The sequence below is a fragment of the Coregonus clupeaformis genome, unplaced genomic scaffold, assembly GCF_020615455.1.
Source record: "Coregonus clupeaformis isolate EN_2021a unplaced genomic scaffold, ASM2061545v1 scaf0380, whole genome shotgun sequence".
NCBI classification, from domain to species: domain Eukaryota; kingdom Metazoa; phylum Chordata; class Actinopteri; order Salmoniformes; family Salmonidae; genus Coregonus; species Coregonus clupeaformis.
This window is the reverse complement of record NW_025533835.1, coordinates 123,072-141,138: the sequence shown is the minus strand read 5'-3', so window position 1 is coordinate 141,138 and position 18,067 is coordinate 123,072. Positions and strand designations below refer to the sequence as shown.

The following is an 18,067-nucleotide window of genomic DNA, read 5'->3' as shown; positions in this document are numbered from 1 at the left end:
CCATGTATTATCTATAATGTATTATCTATACACCGTGTATTATCTATACACCATGTATTATCTATACACCATGTATTATCTATAATGTATTATCTATACACCATGTACTATCTATAATGTATTATTTATACACCATGTATTATATATAATGTATTATCTATACAACATGTATTATCTATAGACCATGTATTATCTATAGACCATGTATTATCTATACACCATGTATTATCTATAGACCATGTATTATCTATACACCATGTATTATCTATAGACCATGTATTATCTATAGACCATGTATTATCTATACACCATGTACTATCTATAATGTATTATCTATACACCATGTATTATATATAACGTATTATCTATAGACCATGTATTATCTATAGACCATGTATTATCTATAATGTATTATCTATACACCATGTATTATCTATAATGTATTATCTATAGACCATGTATTATCTATACACCATGTATTATCTATACACCATGTATTATCTATAGACCATGTATTATCTATAATGCATTATCTATAATGTATTATCTATACACCATGTATTATCTATAATGTATTATATATACACCATGTATTATATATAATGTATTATCTATAGACCATGTATTATCTATAGACCATGTATTATCTATACACCATGTATTATCTATAGACCATGTATTATCTATACACCATGTATTATCTATACACCATGTATTATCTATACACCATGTATTATCTATAGACCATGTATTATCTATAATGTATTATCTATACACCATGTATTATCTATAATGTATTATCTATAAACCATGTATTATATATAGACCATGTATTATCTATAATGTATTATCTATACACCATGTATTATATATAGACCATGTATTATCTATAATGTATTATCTGTTATCTATACACCATGTATTATCTATAATGTATTATCTATACACCATGTATTATCTATAATGTATTATCTATACACCATGTATTATCTATAGACCATGTATTATCTATACACCAAGTATTATCTATACACCATGTATTATCTATACACCATGTATTATCTATAGACCATGTATTATCTATACACCATGTATTATCTATAGACCATGTATTATCTATTGACCATGTATTATCTATACACCATGTATTATCTATAATGTATTATCTATACACCATGTATTATCTATACACCGTGTATTATCTATACACCATGTATTATCTATAATGTATTATCTATACACCATGTATTATCTATACACCATGTACTATCTATAATGTATTATCTATACACCATGTATTATATATAATGTATTATCTATACAACATGTATTATCTATACACCATGTATTATCTATAGACCATGTACTATCTATAATGTATTATCTATACACCATGTATTATATATAATGTATTATCTATACATGTATTATCTATACACCATGTATTATCTATAGACCATGTATTATCTATAATGTATTATCTATACACCATGTATTATCTATAATGTATTATCTATAGACCATGTATTATCTATAAACCATGTATTATCTATACACCATGTATTATCTATACACCATGTATTATCTATAATGTATTATCTACCATTAATTATCTATACACCATGCATTATCTATACACCATGTATTATCTATAATGGATTATCTATACACCAAGTATTATCTATAATGTATTATCTATAATGTATTATCTATACACCGTGTATTATATATAGACCATGTATTATCTATAATGTATTATATATAGACCATGTATTATCTATAATGTAGTATCTATACACCATGTATTATCTATAATGTATTATCTATAGACCATGTATTATATATAGACCATGTATTATCTATAATGTATTATCTATACACCATGTATTATATATAGACCATGTATTATCTATACACCATGTATTATCTATAATGTATTATCTATAGACCATGTATTATCTATAGACCATGTATTATCTATAGACCATGTATTATCTATACACCATGTATTATCTATAATGTATTATCTATACACCATGTATTATCTATAGACCATGTATTATCTATACACCACGTATTATCTATAATGTATTATCTATACACCATGTATTATCTATATACCATGTATTATCTATAGACCATGTATTATCTATAGACCATGTATTATCTATACACCAAGTATTATCTATACACCATGTATTATCTATACACCATGTATTATCTATAGACCATGTATTATCTATACACCATGTATTATCTATACACCATGTATTATCTATAATGTATTATCTATACACCATGTATTATCTATAGACCATGTATTATCTATAGACCATGTATTATCTATAATGTATTATCTATACACCATGTATTATCTATACACCATGTATTATCTATAATGTATTATCTATACACCATGTATTATCTATAATGTATTATCTATACACCATGTATTATCTATAATGTATTATCTATACACCATGTATTATCTATAATGTATTATATATAGACCAGTTCCTTTACTAAATGACACCACATAGGGGGGTTAAGAACATAGCCATAGGATTTATCTGAAGTGCCTGTGGAAAGTTTTGTCTACAGTAAGTGAGTGGGCATTGACAGAAAGAGGAACACAGTGTTTCCTTGGTGAAGGTGATCCACAGTAAGTAAAACTATTGTCTGTTTTGACAGGCTGCATGTCTCTCTCTGCTCTGCAGTTTGGCTGTCAATCAGAAAGTTGTTATTCTGATGAGTCGGCAATAAACTACAGTAGTATTGAACACACACACACCGGTACTGGACATGCATTGACCTGACACGACCCACACTGCACTGCAGCAGAACACGCACACTTTCTCTGAGACAAATAGACAGCTGGAGCCCTCAGTTTAGCTGTTGTTTACCAGGTTAAACACGCTGGGAGAGTGTTCTAGTGTGAGAGTACTGTTTAGTGTGTGTGTGTGTATACTGTTTAGTTCACTTACCCTGTATCCCACAGTGAGTAGAATCGACCACTCCAAGGAGCGATGTGTCCTAAAACACAATGAACATTATTAAAGTACAGCACAGTTATGATCAAGTAAACGATCCCGATCACACACACACACGTTAGGTTTTGGGGACCAACAATTGATTCCCATTCAAAATCCTATTTTCCCTAACTCCTAACCCTAAAATTGAATTTTTACAAGTGGAGACCATCAAAATGTCTTCACTTCTCTGAATTTTTGTTGCTTTACTATTCTTGTGAGAACTTCTGGTACTCACAAGTATAGTAAAACGTGTCCACACACACACACACTGACTATTTTGGACCAAATCCAATCAACCCTTCTCCTCATCCATCTATCTAACACAGGGATGGGCAACAGTCGTGGTCTCAACTTACTGTTGAGAGTTAGAATAGTAGAATACACAAGGTGCAATTTCTAAATGTGATCAGCAGTTTTTCTCTTGTTATGTCAGTCACTGACAGTTAGCTAACACGTTTTAGGTTGCTAAATCAGTCTAGCGGACAGTTACCTACACTTGTAGTAATCATGGCCGAATTACCGGTGGACCCTCATTGATTTTGTAAGTCACTCTCATTTAGATATCACATTAAACTGCTAAAAGTTCTCTACGCTCCATGGCAACGTGTAGAATTGCAGTAAATTACGCAGACCCGCAAACTACTTAGGCCCCTCATAATGAGGTCAGACCCGCAAACTACTGCGGCCCCTCATGATGAGGTCAGACCCGCAAACTACTGCGGCCCCTCATGATGAGGTCAGACCCGCAAACTACTGCGGCCCCTCATGATGAGGTCAGACCCGCAAACTACTGCGGCCCCTCATGATGAGGTCAGACCCGCAAACTACTGCGGCCCCTCATGATGTGTGGCCTCCACCCCCATCAAAGTTGCCCATCCCTGGTGTTGACCTACCTGTATACAGTAAGTCAGGTATATAACATCATGGTGTTGACCTACCTGTATACAGTAAGTCAGGTATATAACAGCATGGTGTTGACCTAGCTGTATAAGTCAGGTATATAACAGCATGGTGTTGACCTACCTGTATACAGTAAGTCAGGTATAACAGCATGGTGTTGACCTACCTGTATACAGTAAGTCAGGTATATAACAGCATGGTGTTGACCTACCTGTATAAGTCAGGTATATAACAGCATGGTGTTGACCTACCTGTATACAGTAAGTCAGGTATAACAGCATGGTGTTGACCTACCTGTATAAGTCAGGTATATAACAGCATGGTGTTGACCTACCTGTATACAGTAAGTCAGGTATATAACAGCATGGTGTTGACCTACCTGTATCAGTCAGGTATATAACAGCATGGTGTTGACCTATCTGTATAAGTCAGGTATATAACAGCATGGTGTTGACCTACCTGTATAAGTCAGGTATATAACAGCATGGTGTTGACCTACCTGTATACAGTAAGTCAGGTATAACAGCATGGTGTTGACCTACCTGTATCAGTCAGGTATATAACAGCATGGTGTTGACCTACCTGTATAAGTCAGGTATATAACAGCATGGTGTTGACCTACCTGTATAAGTCAGGTATATAACAGTGAGGAAGACTGCCCCAGCAGCCAGAGAGACGCTCAGGAAGAACAGGGTCTGGAACTCCTGTCTGGTCAGTCTGTCTTTCAGGTACTGGAGGAAGGCATAGGCCTGGAGCAACGCAAACACACCTGGTAGAGAGAGAGAGAGACAAGAGAAGAGAGAGTTTACATTACACCTGTACAGGTAGATACGGGGAGGGGGAGGGAGGGAGAGAGAGAGAGAGAGAGAGAGAGAGAGTTTACATTATACACCTGTACAGGTAGAGACAACATGCATTTCTATAACTAGAAAAGGTCTAATATACAGTGAGCTCCAAGAATATTGAGACAGTGACACATTTTTTGTTGTTTTGTCTCTGTACTCCAACACTTGGGATTTGAAATGATACAATGACTATGAATTTAAAGTGCAGACTCAGCTTTAATTTTAGGATATTTTCATCCATATCGGATTAACCGTTTAAAAATTACAATACATTTTGTACATAGTCCCCCCATTTTAGGGGACCAAAAGTATTGGGACAAATTCACTTATATGTGTATTAAAGTATTAAAAGGTTTAGTATTTGGTCCCATATTCACAGCACGCAATGACTACATCAAGCTTGTGACTCTACCCATTTGTTGGATGCATTTTACGGATAATCCTGAATGAATCGTGAGTAATGATGACTGAGAAAGTTAGACGCACAAATATCATACCCCCAAAAATGCTAACCTCCCTTGTTAAAACAAAACAAAAAATGTCACTGTCCCAATTCTTTTGGAGCTCACTGTATCACAATATATGGCTCTATATATAATCTGTACATGGCTATCCATCTATCTATAATCAGTTGTCTGGAGCTGGTGGTGAGAACATGAAACGTCCAGAGTGAACCTGTACAACTCTGTTCAAGGGCAGCATCAGGGTGTGACATCACTGTCCCAGGTGATTGGTCCTTACCTGCTGCAGCCATGTGTTCGCTGGTCCTGATTGGCTGGAACCCCACAAAGGGGATCTGCATGGAGAGCACCAGACCAACGATGTAGAACGTACTGTAAGCTGTGGAGACAGTCAGGGTTAACACACACAGGAAAGAAAAAAAAAAAAAGAAAGAAGAAAAGAAAGAGAGAAGAAGAAGAAGAAGAAAGAAGAAAGAAAGAAAGAAAGAGAAGAAGAAAGAAAGAAAGAAAGAAAGAAAGAAAGAAAGAAAGAAAGAAAGAAAGAAAGAAAGAAAGAAAGAAAGAAAGAAAGAAAGAAAGAAAGAAAGACGAGAGAGACTCCTTATTTTCTATCCTGGGGGACGATAGCATCCCTCGTTCTCTAGTCCTGTGGCTGCATCCTCACAGAGAGCCCATTAAGACTGCAGCCTCACAGAGATCCCATTAAGACTGCAGCCTCACAGAGAGCCCATTAAGACTGCAGTCTCACAGAGAGAGTCCATTAAGACTGCAGGCTCACAGAGAGAGCCCGTTAAGACTGCTGCCTCACAGAGAGAGTCCATTAAGAGTGTAGACTCACAGAGAGAGCCCATTAAGACTGCAGCCTCACAGAGAGAGCCCATTAAGTCTGCAGCCTCACAGAGAGAGCCCATTAAGTCTGCAGCCTCACAGAGAGAGTCCATTAAGACTGCAGCCTCACAGAGAGAGCCCATTAAGACTGCAGCCTCACAGAGAGAGTCCATTAAGACTGCAGCCTCACAGAGAGTCCATTAAGACTGCAGCCTCACAGAGAGACCATTAAGACTGCAACCTCACAGAGAGAGTCCATTAAGGACAAAGACAGATGGAGTTGGCACCTTTTCTAAGCACAACCCAAATCTAATTACATCTAATCTAACATAATGAGACCAGGCATCCATCAGAGATATGTGTGTGTGTTTGGTGTGTATGTGTTTGGTGTGTGTGTGTGTGTGTGTGTGTGTGTGTGTGTGTGTGTGTGTTCGTCCTCCTCCACTGGAAGGGAAGCATTTTTCAGGAGCTAATAAAAAGCGTAACTCAATTAGCACTTCTTCCTGCTTCCTGCTCTCTCTCCTCACCCCTTCTCTCTGCAGCCATACCTCCACTCCTCTCCCCCACACCCTCCACACCCTCCACTCCTCTGTACCTCCCCCACTCCTCTCATCCACCTCCCCCACTCATCTCCTCCATCTCCCCCTCTCCTCATCAACCTCCCCACTCCTCCCCTCCACCTCCCCCACATCTCCCCCTCTCCTCATCAACCTCCCCACTCCTCCCCTCCACCTCCCCCACTCCTCTCCTCCATCTCCCCCTCCCCTCCACCTCCCCATTCCTCCCCTCCACCTCCCCCACTCCTCTCCTCCACCTCCCCACTCCTCTCCTCCACCTCCCCCACTCCTTTCCTCCACCTCCCCTCTCCTCCAACTCCTCCTCTCCTCCTGACTCAGTGTGTGTGTGTGTGGACTCACCGATGTAGACTCGTCTGCTGTAGCGCTGCATTAGCAGCAGGACAAACACATGGAGAGGAATCAGGTTGATGATGAAGACGTAACCTCCCCATGCAGACACCTGGAACACACACACACAAACACACACACACACACACACACACACACACACACACACACACACCACATAAAAGGAACAACACCAGTTAGCGCTAACCTACACACCTCCAGTACAAGGACAGTTCTGGATGTGTAAGTGGCATCCCTTTATTGCTAACAGCATCGCTTCACTGTCCCTGTCCGTACCACAGCTTGAACTAGTGACCCTCTGCTCGCAAACACACTTTACCGCCCAGTGCGCCCACTTGACAATGTACAAACCAGTTGACTGAAAAGGATTCGATTCAATGGCACCATTGGCAACATTTCAAACTGTGGGTGAGATAATCTGGTATGATCTCAATCTGTTCCATAGTATACTGCAGTACTCCAAGGTGAGTTAATTTGGTATGATCTCAATCTGTTCCATAGTATACTTCAGTACTCCAAGGTGAGTTAATCTGGTATGATCTCAATCTGTTCCATAGTTTACTGCAGTACTCCAAGCCATCAACACAGACCTTCGGCAGCATACTGCTTTGTGTGGTCAGATAGACTATGCACTATCCTCTCTCCCTGGTCATCTCTGGCACACACACAGAGAGACAGACAGACAGACATCGGAGGGTTGGCGTCTCTTCTTCTTAATAGGATGTGCATGTCCTCTGAGGCCATTGTTTAAGCAAGGCTGAGAGTCATCACTGTTACCTCAGGTTTTAAAAGATAATCATTACAGTTCCCTCAGGTTTTAAAAAAGAGAGTCATTATTGTTACCTCAGGTTTTAAAAGATAATCATTACAGTTCCCTCAGGTTTTAAAAAAGAGAGTCATTACTGTTACCTCAGGTTTTAAGAGAGTCATTACTGTTACCTCAATATTTAAAAGAGTCATTACAGTTACCTCAGGTTTGAAAAGAGAGTCATTACTGTTACATCAGGTTTGAAAAGAGAGTCATTACTGTTACCTCAGGATTTAAAAGAGAGTCATTACCGTTACCTCTGGTTTGAAAAGAGAGTCATTGCAGTTACCTCAGGATTTAAAAGTGTGTCAGAGTGTATAACTGTGCTTTCCCTGAGGGGCTAAGGCATGATGATGGATGTTTGTTCCTGTATTTACTTGACATAATTCATTAATGAGATGACAGCTGCTGTACGTATCTGAATGGGAGGACAAGGAGACCTGTTATAATGAGTTACAGACACAGCATCTACTCTTCAAAGTGCATGGGAAATACACAGCTACAGTTACTGGCTTTGTGTTCACTGTCCCTGAAGACCGTCACTGTACTGAAAACACCATTCAGATAGCGCGCGTGTGTGTGTGTGTGTGGGTGTGTTTATGTGTGTGTCCGTGTGTGTGTGTGTGTCCGTGTGTGTCCTCTCACCATATAGAAGTATGAGAGGCAGCAGCCGATGGCCCAGAACACTGAACCAGTCTTCACTGACTTCACCTAACAGACAGACAGGAGAGGAAAGGGTTCATATCGTCACTCACTTCATTCAAACATTGCATTTAAACTTCCCCAATACACTTGATAGTAAAATGGGGCCAGAGAAAGCAGTAGTGAGATACACAGAGGGTCCCAAATGACTCCCTACTCCCAGTAGTGAACTACCTTTAACCAGAGCCCTATGAGCCCCAGTCTCTGATCATAGTAGTGATCGGATATTGGAAATAAGGTGCCATTTCAGATGCACACACAGTGGAAAAATGTGACAAAATGTTTTACCTTCCGACAGAAATAAGTCTTAGAGCAGCTGCATACTGAACAGGAACAGTAAAAAGAGGCATAGAGCAGCTGCATATTGAACAGGAACAGTAAAGAGGCATAGAGCAGCTGCATATTGAACAGGAACAGTAAAGAGGCACATAGCAGCTGCATATTGAACAGGAACAGTAAAGAGGCATAGAGCAGCTGCATATTGAACAGGAACAGTAAAGAGGCATAGAGCAGCTGCATATTGAACAGGAACAGTAAAATTAATGTTCCATAAAAGCCAGCGATTACATAAAGTCAACAACAGGAAGAGTAATGTATCTGGGGTATGTTGCTATGGTTACAACACTTAGAAAGGTACAGCTGGTATTAATGATGAGAGAGCTGGTTGGTTTGTTTACCCTATTTGTTGTTTGTTTGTCTACGCTGTGTAAGGCAGGGGAGATGGCTAGGGATTCAGTAGTTCAAAACAGCCCCCCTCACACACACACACACACACACACACACACAGAGTATTGGAGCCAAGCTTTACTTATTATCTGATGTCAGTTTGATATCAGATCCTTTATTAACTACGCACTGCACTCGCTTGTCTTTGATGACTGGCTGTCTATGTCTGTCAGTTGCTGCTCAATCAGACATACATCTAGTTAAAGAGAGAAGCCTATACAGGTCTTTGAGAAGTGGCATGGCGGATATATGAGAGTGGATGGGAAGGGTTGATAGAGTAAGTTGCATGTTTAGCTGCATGTGTAGCAGAGGTTGTTTGGTGGCCTAAAAACATGTGATGAGTAACCTTGTCCCAGAGCTAATGCCTAAACTGAATTCACCCCAAATCTGCCCTGGAAAATCACTAATTAAATCCTGCAGTGTGTGTGTGTGTATGTTTGGGTTTAATACTGGTGACCAGTATCCCGGCACTTCCCGACCAAGCTCCTTCCCGTTTCCCAAGACAAATAATGACAGGTCCCGTGGACCAATAATACAAATAAAAAAAGTTTGCCGCACTAATGCAAAAATACTAAATATGCACGTGCGAATAGCTGCATGAAACTCATATATTAACTCTCTGGCTTCATTCATACATTAGATCAGTCATCACAACGCTAGACCAATAACCTCAATATTTTAGGCCTACATTTAAACTAGGCTACATCACTGACATATAGTGTGGTGACTGACAGAACTTTGAGTTGATTAAATTGTGACAAATACAACAAGAAACCATTAGATTCCTGTCCATATTTCTCCATATCAGTGGTAGAATCATGTCAGATTGTTTTCGCTGCTATTATATGCTTTTAAATAGCATTTCCAGATTGAACAGGAATACTGGGATATTACCGGTATGGTTGCAATTTTCTTGGGAAGGATGTTTTTGGGATTTTAGGGACAATATTAAACCCTAGAGTGTGTGTTCTGTTGCAGTGCTGTGTCTCCACTAACCCATAGATAGTAGGTAATCTGGAGGGCAAAGATGGCGATGCCCTCATTGTCGAAGGAGCCCGCCACGGAACGGGAGATGTAACCGGGGACAATAGCGATGAAGCACGCCGCCAGAAGCCCTGCCCCCTGGTTCCAGAGCTCGCGGGTCAGCAGAAAGGTGGCAATGGACGTGAGGCCGCTGAAGACGGGCGCCAGGAACACACACACGTCTCGGATGTGCACTGTGATGTGGAGCAGGTTTAGAACATAGTGGATGAGACCAGCCGTTACCATCAGACCTGGGTAAACCTGGAGAGAGAGAGAGACCAGCCGTTACCATCAGACCTGGGTAAACCTGGAAAGACAGAGAGAGACCAGCCATTACCATCAGACCTGGGTAAACCTGGAGAGAGAGAGAGACCAGCCGTTACCATCAGACCTGGGTAAACCTGGAGAGAAAGAGAGACCAGCCGTTACAATCAGACCTGGGTAAACCTGGAGAGAGAGAGAGACCAGCAGTTACCATCAGACCTGGGTAAACCTGGAGAGAGAGAGAGAACAGCGGTTACCATCAGACCTGGGTAAACCTGGGAGAGAGAGAGAGAGAGAGAGAGAGAGAGAGAGAGAGAGAGAGAGACCAGCGGTTACCATCAGACCTGGGTAAACCTGGAGAGAGAGAGAGAGACCAGCCGTTACCATCAGACCTGGGTAAACCTGTAGAGAGAGACCAGCCATTACCATCAGACCTGGGTAAACCTGGAGGGAGAGAGAGAGAGAGAGAGACCAGCCGTTACCATCAGACCTGGGTAAACCTGGAAAGACAGAGAGAGACCAGCCATTACCATCAGACCTGGGTAAACCTGGAGAGAGAGAGAGACCAGCCGTTACCATCAGACCTGGGTAAATCTAGAGCGAGAGAGAGACTAGCCGTTACCATCAGACCTGGGTAAACCTGGAGAGAGAGAGAGACCAGCCGTTACCATCAGACCTGGGTAAACCAGGAGTGAGAGAGAGACCAGCCGTTACCATCAGACCTGGGTAAACCTGGAAAGACAGAGAGAGACCAGCCATTACCATCAGACCTGGGTAAACCTGGAGAGAGAGAGAGAGACTAGCCGTTACCATCAGACCTGGGTAAACCTGGAGAGAGAGAGAGACCAGCCGTTACCATCAGACCTGGGTAAACCTGGAGTGAGAGAGAGAGAGAGAGAGAGAGAAAGACCAGCCGTTACCATCAGACCTGGGTAAACCTGGAGAGAGAGAGAGAGAGAAAGACCAGCCGTTACCATCAGACCTGGGTAAACCTGGAGAGAGAGAGAGAGACCAGCCATTAGCATCAGACCTGGGTAAACCTGGAGAGAGAAAGACCAGCCGTTACCATCAGACCTGGGTAAACCTGGAGAGAGAGAGAGAGACCAGCCGTTACCATCAGACCTGGGTAAACCTGGAGAGAGAGAGAGAGAGAGAGAGAGAAAAAGACCAGCCGTTACCATCAGACCTGGGTAAATCTGGAGCGAGAGAGAGACCAGCCATTACCATCAGACCTGGGTAAACCTAGAGAGAGAGAGAGACCAGCCGTTACCATCAGACCTGGGTAAACCTGGAAAGACAGAGAGAGACCAGCCATTACCATCAGACCTGGGTAAACCTGGAGAGAGAGAGAGAGACTAGCCATTACCATCAGACCTGGGTAAACCTGGAGAGAGAGAGAGACCAGCCGTTACCATCAGACCTGGGTAAACCTGGAGTGAGAGAGAGACCAGCCGTTACCATCAGACCTGGGTAACCCTGGAGAGAGAGAGAGACCAGCCGTTACCATCAGACCTGGGTAAACCTGGAGAGAGAGAGAGAGACTAGCCGTTACCATCAGACCTGGGTAAACCTGGAGTGAGAGAGAGACCAGCCGTTACCATCAGACCTGGGTAACCCTGGAGAGAGAGAGAGACCAGCCGTTACCATCAGACCTGGGTAAACCTGGAGAGAGAGAGAGAGAGAGAGAGAAAGACCAGCCGTTACCATCAGACCTGGGTAAACCTGGAGAGAGAGAGAGAAAGACCAGCCGTTACCATCAGACCTGGGTAAACCTGGAGAGAGAGAGAGACCAGCCATTAGCATCAGACCTGGGTAAACCTGGAGAGAGAAAGACCAGCCGTTACCATCAGACCTGGGTAAACCTGGAGAGAGAGAGAGACCAGCCGTTACCATCAGACCTGGGTAAACCTGGAGAGAGAGAAAGACCAGCCGTTACCATCAGACCTGGGTAAATCTGGAGCGAGAGAGAGACTAGCCATTACCATCAGACCTGGGTAAACCTAGAGAGAGAGAGAGACCAGCCGTTACCATCAGACCTGGGTAAACCTGGAAAGACAGAGAGAGACCAGCCGTTACCATCAGACCTGGGTAAACCGGGAGAGAGAAAGAGAGAGAAAGACCAGCCGTTACCATCAGACCTGGGTAAACCTGGAGAGAGAGAGAGACCAGCCGTTACCATCAGACCTGGGTAAACCTGGAGAGAGAGAGAGAGAGAAAGACCAGCCGTTACCATCAGACCTGGGTAAACCTGGAGAGAGAGAGAGACCAGCCATTAGCATCAGACCTGGGTAAACCTGGAGAGAGAAAGACCAGCCGTTACCATCAGACCTGGGTAAACCTGGAGAGAGAGAGAGAGACCAGCCGTTACCATCAGACCTGGGTAAACCTGGAGAGAGAGAAAGACCAGCCGTTACCATCAGACCTGGGTAAATCTGGAGCGAGAGAGAGACTAGCCATTACCATCAGACCTGGGTAAACCTAGAGAGAGAGAGAGACCAGCCGTTACCATCAGACCTGGGTAAACCTGGAAAGACAGAGAGAGACCAGCCGTTACCATCAGACCTGGGTAAACCGGGAGAGAGAAAGAGGGAGAAAGACCAGCCGTTACCATCAGACCTGGGTAAACCTGGAGAGAGAGAGAGACCAGCCGTTACCATCAGACCTGGGTAAACCTGGAGAGAGAGAGAGAGAGAGAAAGAAAGACCAGCCATTACCATCAGACCTGGGTAAACCTGGAGCGAGAGAGAGAGACCAGCCGTTAACATCAGACCTGGGTAAACCTGGAGCGAGAGAGAGAGACCAGCCGTTACCATCAGACCTGGGTAAACCTGGAGAGAGAGAGAGACCAGCCGTTACCATCAGACCTGGGTAAACCTGGAGTGTGAGAGAGAGAGAGAGACCAGCCGTTACCATCAGACCTGGGTAAACCTGGAAAGACAGAGAGAGACCAGCCATTACCATCAGACCTGGGTAAACCTGGAGAGAGAGAGAGAGAAAGACCAGCCGTTACCATCAGACCTGGGTAAACCTGCAGCGAGAGAGAGACCAGCCGTTACCATCAGACCTGGGTAAACCTGGAGAGAGAAAGACCAGCCGTTACCATCAGACCTGGGTAAACCTGGAGAGAGAGAGAGAGACCAGCCGTTACCATCAGACCTGGGTAAACCTGGAGAGAGAGAGAGAGAGAGAGAGAGAGAGAGAGAGAGAGAGAGAGAGAGAGAGAGAGAGAGAGAGAGAGAGAGAGAACTAAGATAGGGTAAATCCATGTCTATCACAACTGGCAAAACATGACCATCGGGCCTGGGTAGATCTAAAATACAAGAGGAGAGAATCAGAAAGAAAGCTAGAGAAAGAGAGAGTGTGAGAGAAAAAGATCGAGAGAGCAAGATCGAGAGAAAGAAAACAACAGAGAGAGTGAAAGAGAAAGAAATAGAGAGCTACTTTCCACTCCTAATCCATCCACTCACACACAAAAACGTTAGTTATTTCACTCACCGTGCCCCCCACTATCCTGCCCAGTGGGTACCACGCCCTGTCATCGAACCAGTTGAGGAAGTCGTAGAAGCCATTGATGGTCAGATGGTGTGTAGATCTGTAGTTGAACCTGAAACACAGGAGACAGAGAGACACTGTTAGTATATGGAAGACACAAACGCAGCCACATCACTATATCAATAGAGTAGGAGAAACAAAGACAGAAGGCTGAACTACAACACTACAACACTACATCACTACAACACACCATCACTACAACACTCCATCACTACAACACTCCATCACTACAACACTACAACACTCCATCACTACAACACTCCATCACTACAACACTACAACACTCCATCACTACAACACTCCATCACTACAACACTCCATCACTCCATCACTCCAACACTCCAACACTCCAACACCAACACTCCAACACTCCCAGAGGTTTTAGACAGAAGGCTGCACTACAACACCATCAGGGTGAACCAGCATAGTATAATCAGCATGGTAGAACCAGCAGGTAGAACCAGCATGGCATAATCAGCATGGTAGAACCAGCAGGTATCCTCCACAGCTCAGTAGTTTCCAGAGAGAGAACTCAACATCCAGCCGTGAGTATGCTAGATGACTCAACATCCAGCCGTGAGAATGCTAGATGACTCAACATCCAGCCGTGAGCATGCTAGATGACTCAACATCCAGCCATGAGCATGCTAGATGACTCAACATCCAGCCGTGAGTATGCTAGATGACTCAACATCCAGCCGTGAGCATGCTAGATGACTCAACATCCAGCCGTGAGTATGCTAGATGAGTCAACATCCAGCCGTGAGCATGCTAGATGACTCAACATCCAGCCGTGAGCATGCTAGATGACTCAACATCCAGCCGTGAGCATGCTAGATGACTCAACATCCAGCCGTGAGTATGCTAGATGAGTCAACATCCAGCCGTGAGCATGCTAGATGACTCAACATCCGGCCGTGAGTATGCTAGATGACTCAACATCCAGCCGTGAGCATGCTAGATGACTCAACATCCAGCCGTGAGTATGCTAGATGACTCAACATCCGGCCGTGAGTATGCTAGATGACTCAACATCCAGCCGTGAGTATGCTAGATGACTCAACATCCAGCCGTGATAACTTGGATCATGTTCTAAATCATAATGAAGTAGTTACAGAGCAGTCTAACCCAACAAAATATGTTTTGTTTTTATAAAATTATCATCGAAATCTTGTTTTGGTATTTCAAATTGGAAAGCTAAAATACCAATGGTTACAGATATCCCTACTGAGCCGTGGTGAAGGAAGACATTTAACAATTGTATTCCATAATTGCATGAGAACGACTGAAACAAATGTTTGTACAACACAACCACCTGATACACACTACACTACAACCACCTGATACATACTACAACACAAGCACCTGATACATACTACAACACAACCACCTGATACATACTACAACACAAGCACCTGATACATACTACAACACAACCACCTGATACATACTATAACACAACCACCTGATACATACTACAACCACCTGATACATACTACAACACAACCACCTGATACACACTACAACCACCTGATACATACTACAACACAACCACCTGATACATACTACAACACAACCACCTGATACATACTACAACACAACCACCTGATACATACTGCACTACAACAACCTGATACATACTGCACTACAACAACCTGATACACACTACAACACATACTACAAATGATAGTCCCACTAAGCGCAAACCAGATGGGATGGTGTATCGCTACAGAATTCTGTGGTAGCCATGCTGGTTAAGTGCCTTGAATTCTAAATAAATCACAGACAGTGTCACCAGCAAAGCACCCCCACACCATCACACCTCCTCATCCCATGCTTCATGGTGGGAACCACACATGCGGAGATCATCCGTTCACCTACTTTGCGTTTCACAAAGACGCGGCGGTTGGAACCATAAATCTCAAATTTGGACTCAAAGGACAGAAATTCCACCGTTTTAATGTCCATTGCTCGTGTTTCTTGGCCCAAGCACGTCTCTTCTTCTTATTGGTGTCCTTTAGTAGTGGTTTCTTTGAAGCAATTCGACCATGAAGGCCTGATTCACGCAGTCTCCTCTGAACAGTTGATGTTGAGATGTGTCTGTTACTTGAACTCTGTGAAGAATTTATTTTGGCTGCAATCTGAGGTGCAGTTAACTCTAATGAACTTATCCTCTGCAGCAGAGGTAACTCTGGGTCTTCTTTTCCTGTGGTGGTCCTCATGAGAGCCAGTTTCATCATAGCGCTTGATGGTTTTTGCCACTGCACTTGAAGAAACTTTCAAAGTTCTTGAAATATTCCGGATTGACTGACCTGTTTCTCTTTGCTTATTTGAGCTGTTCTTGCCATAATATGGACTTGGCATTTTACCAAATAGGGATATCTTCTGTATACCACCCCTACCTTGTCACAACACAACTAATTGGCTCAAATAAATTTCACAAATTAACTTTTAACAAGGCACACCTGTTAATTGACATGCATTCCAGGTGACTACGTCATGAAGCTGGTTGAGAGAATGGCAAGATTGTGCAAAGCTGTCATCAAGGCAAAGGGTGGCTACTTTGAAGAATCTAAAAGCTTAAAATATATTTTGATTTGTTTAGTACTTTTTTGGTTACTACATGATTCCATATGTGTTATTTCATAGTTTTGATGTCTTCACTATTATTCTACAATGTAGGAAATACTGTGTGTATGTATATATACTGGTACTGTGTGTGTGTGTGTATATATATATATATATACAGTGGGGGAAAAAAGTATTTAGTCAGCCACCAATTGTGCAAGTTCTCCCACTTAAAAAGATGAGAGAGGCCTGTAATTTTCATCATAGGTACACGTCAACTATGACAGACAAAATGAGAAAAACATTTCCAGAAAATCACATTGTAGGATTTTTAATGAATTTATTTGCAAATTATGGTGGAAAATAAGTATTTGGTCAATAACAAAAGTTTCTCAATACTTTGTTATATACCCTTTGTTGGCAATGACACAGGTCAAACGTTTTCTGTAAGTCTTCACAAGGTTTTCACACACTGTTGCTGGTATTTTGGCCCATTCCTCCATGCAGATCTCCTCTAGAGCAGTGATGTTTTGGGGCTGTCGCTCCTCCATACAGACCTTCTCCAGATCCTTCAGGTTTTGGGGCTGTCGCTGGGCAACACGGACTTTCAACTCCCTCCAAAGATTTTCTATGGGGTTGAGATCTGGAGACTGGCTAGGCCACTCCAGGACCTTGAAATGCTTCTTATAAAGCCACTCCTTCGTTGCCCGGGCAGTGTGTTTGGGATCATTGTCATGCTGAAAGACCCAGCCACGTTTCATCTTCAATGCCCTTGCTGATGGAAGGAGGTTTTCACTCAAAATCTCACGATACATGGCCCCATTCATTCTTTCCTTTACACGGATCAGTCGTTCTGGTCCCTTTGCATCTTGGTATGGTTCTGTTATAATCTCCACCCGGCACAGCCAGAAGAGGACTGGCCACCCCTCATAGCCTGGTTCCTCTCTAGGTTTCTTCCTAGGTTTTGGCCTTTCTAGGGAGTTTTTCCTAGCCACCGTGCTTCTACACCTGCATTACTAGCTGTTTGGGGTTTTAGGCTGGGTTTCTGTACAGCACTTCGAGATATTAGCTGATGTACGAAGGGCTATATAAAATAAAATTGATTGATTGATTGATTGATTTGCAGAAAAACAGCTCCAAAGCATGATGTTTCCACCCCCATGCTTCACAGTAGGTATGGTGTTCTTTGGATGCAACTCACCATCCTTTGTCCTCCAAACACGACGAGTTGAGTTTTTACCAAAAAGTTATATTTTGGTTTCATCTGACCATATGACATTCTCCCAATCCTCTTCTGGATCATCCAAATGCACTCTAGCAAACTTCAGACGGCCCTGGACATGTACTGGCTTAAGCAGGGGGACACGTCTGGCACTGCAGGATTTGAATCCCTGGCTGCGTAGTGTGTTACTGATGGTAGGCTTTGTTACTT

The 18,067-nt window shown here is 42.7% G+C and overlaps 1 protein-coding gene across 1 annotated transcript in view; it reads right to left on the bottom strand.

The window, feature by feature from the left end:
- Nucleotides 1–18,067, bottom strand: part of LOC121556727 (dolichyl-diphosphooligosaccharide--protein glycosyltransferase subunit STT3B-like) — a 116,792-nt gene that overhangs the window by 16,742 nt on the left and 81,983 nt on the right. Inside the window, exons 2-8 of the mRNA XM_041870613.2 lie at nt 14,011–14,119; nt 10,225–10,512; nt 8,446–8,511; nt 6,984–7,083; nt 5,519–5,617; nt 4,555–4,701; nt 2,985–3,033 (exon numbers count right to left, since the gene is read on the bottom strand). Coding sequence (XP_041726547.1) covers nt 2,985–3,033; nt 4,555–4,701; nt 5,519–5,617; nt 6,984–7,083; nt 8,446–8,511; nt 10,225–10,512; nt 14,011–14,119 — 858 coding nt within the window. The remainder of the gene's footprint in view (nt 1–2,984; nt 3,034–4,554; nt 4,702–5,518; nt 5,618–6,983; nt 7,084–8,445; nt 8,512–10,224; nt 10,513–14,010; nt 14,120–18,067) is intronic.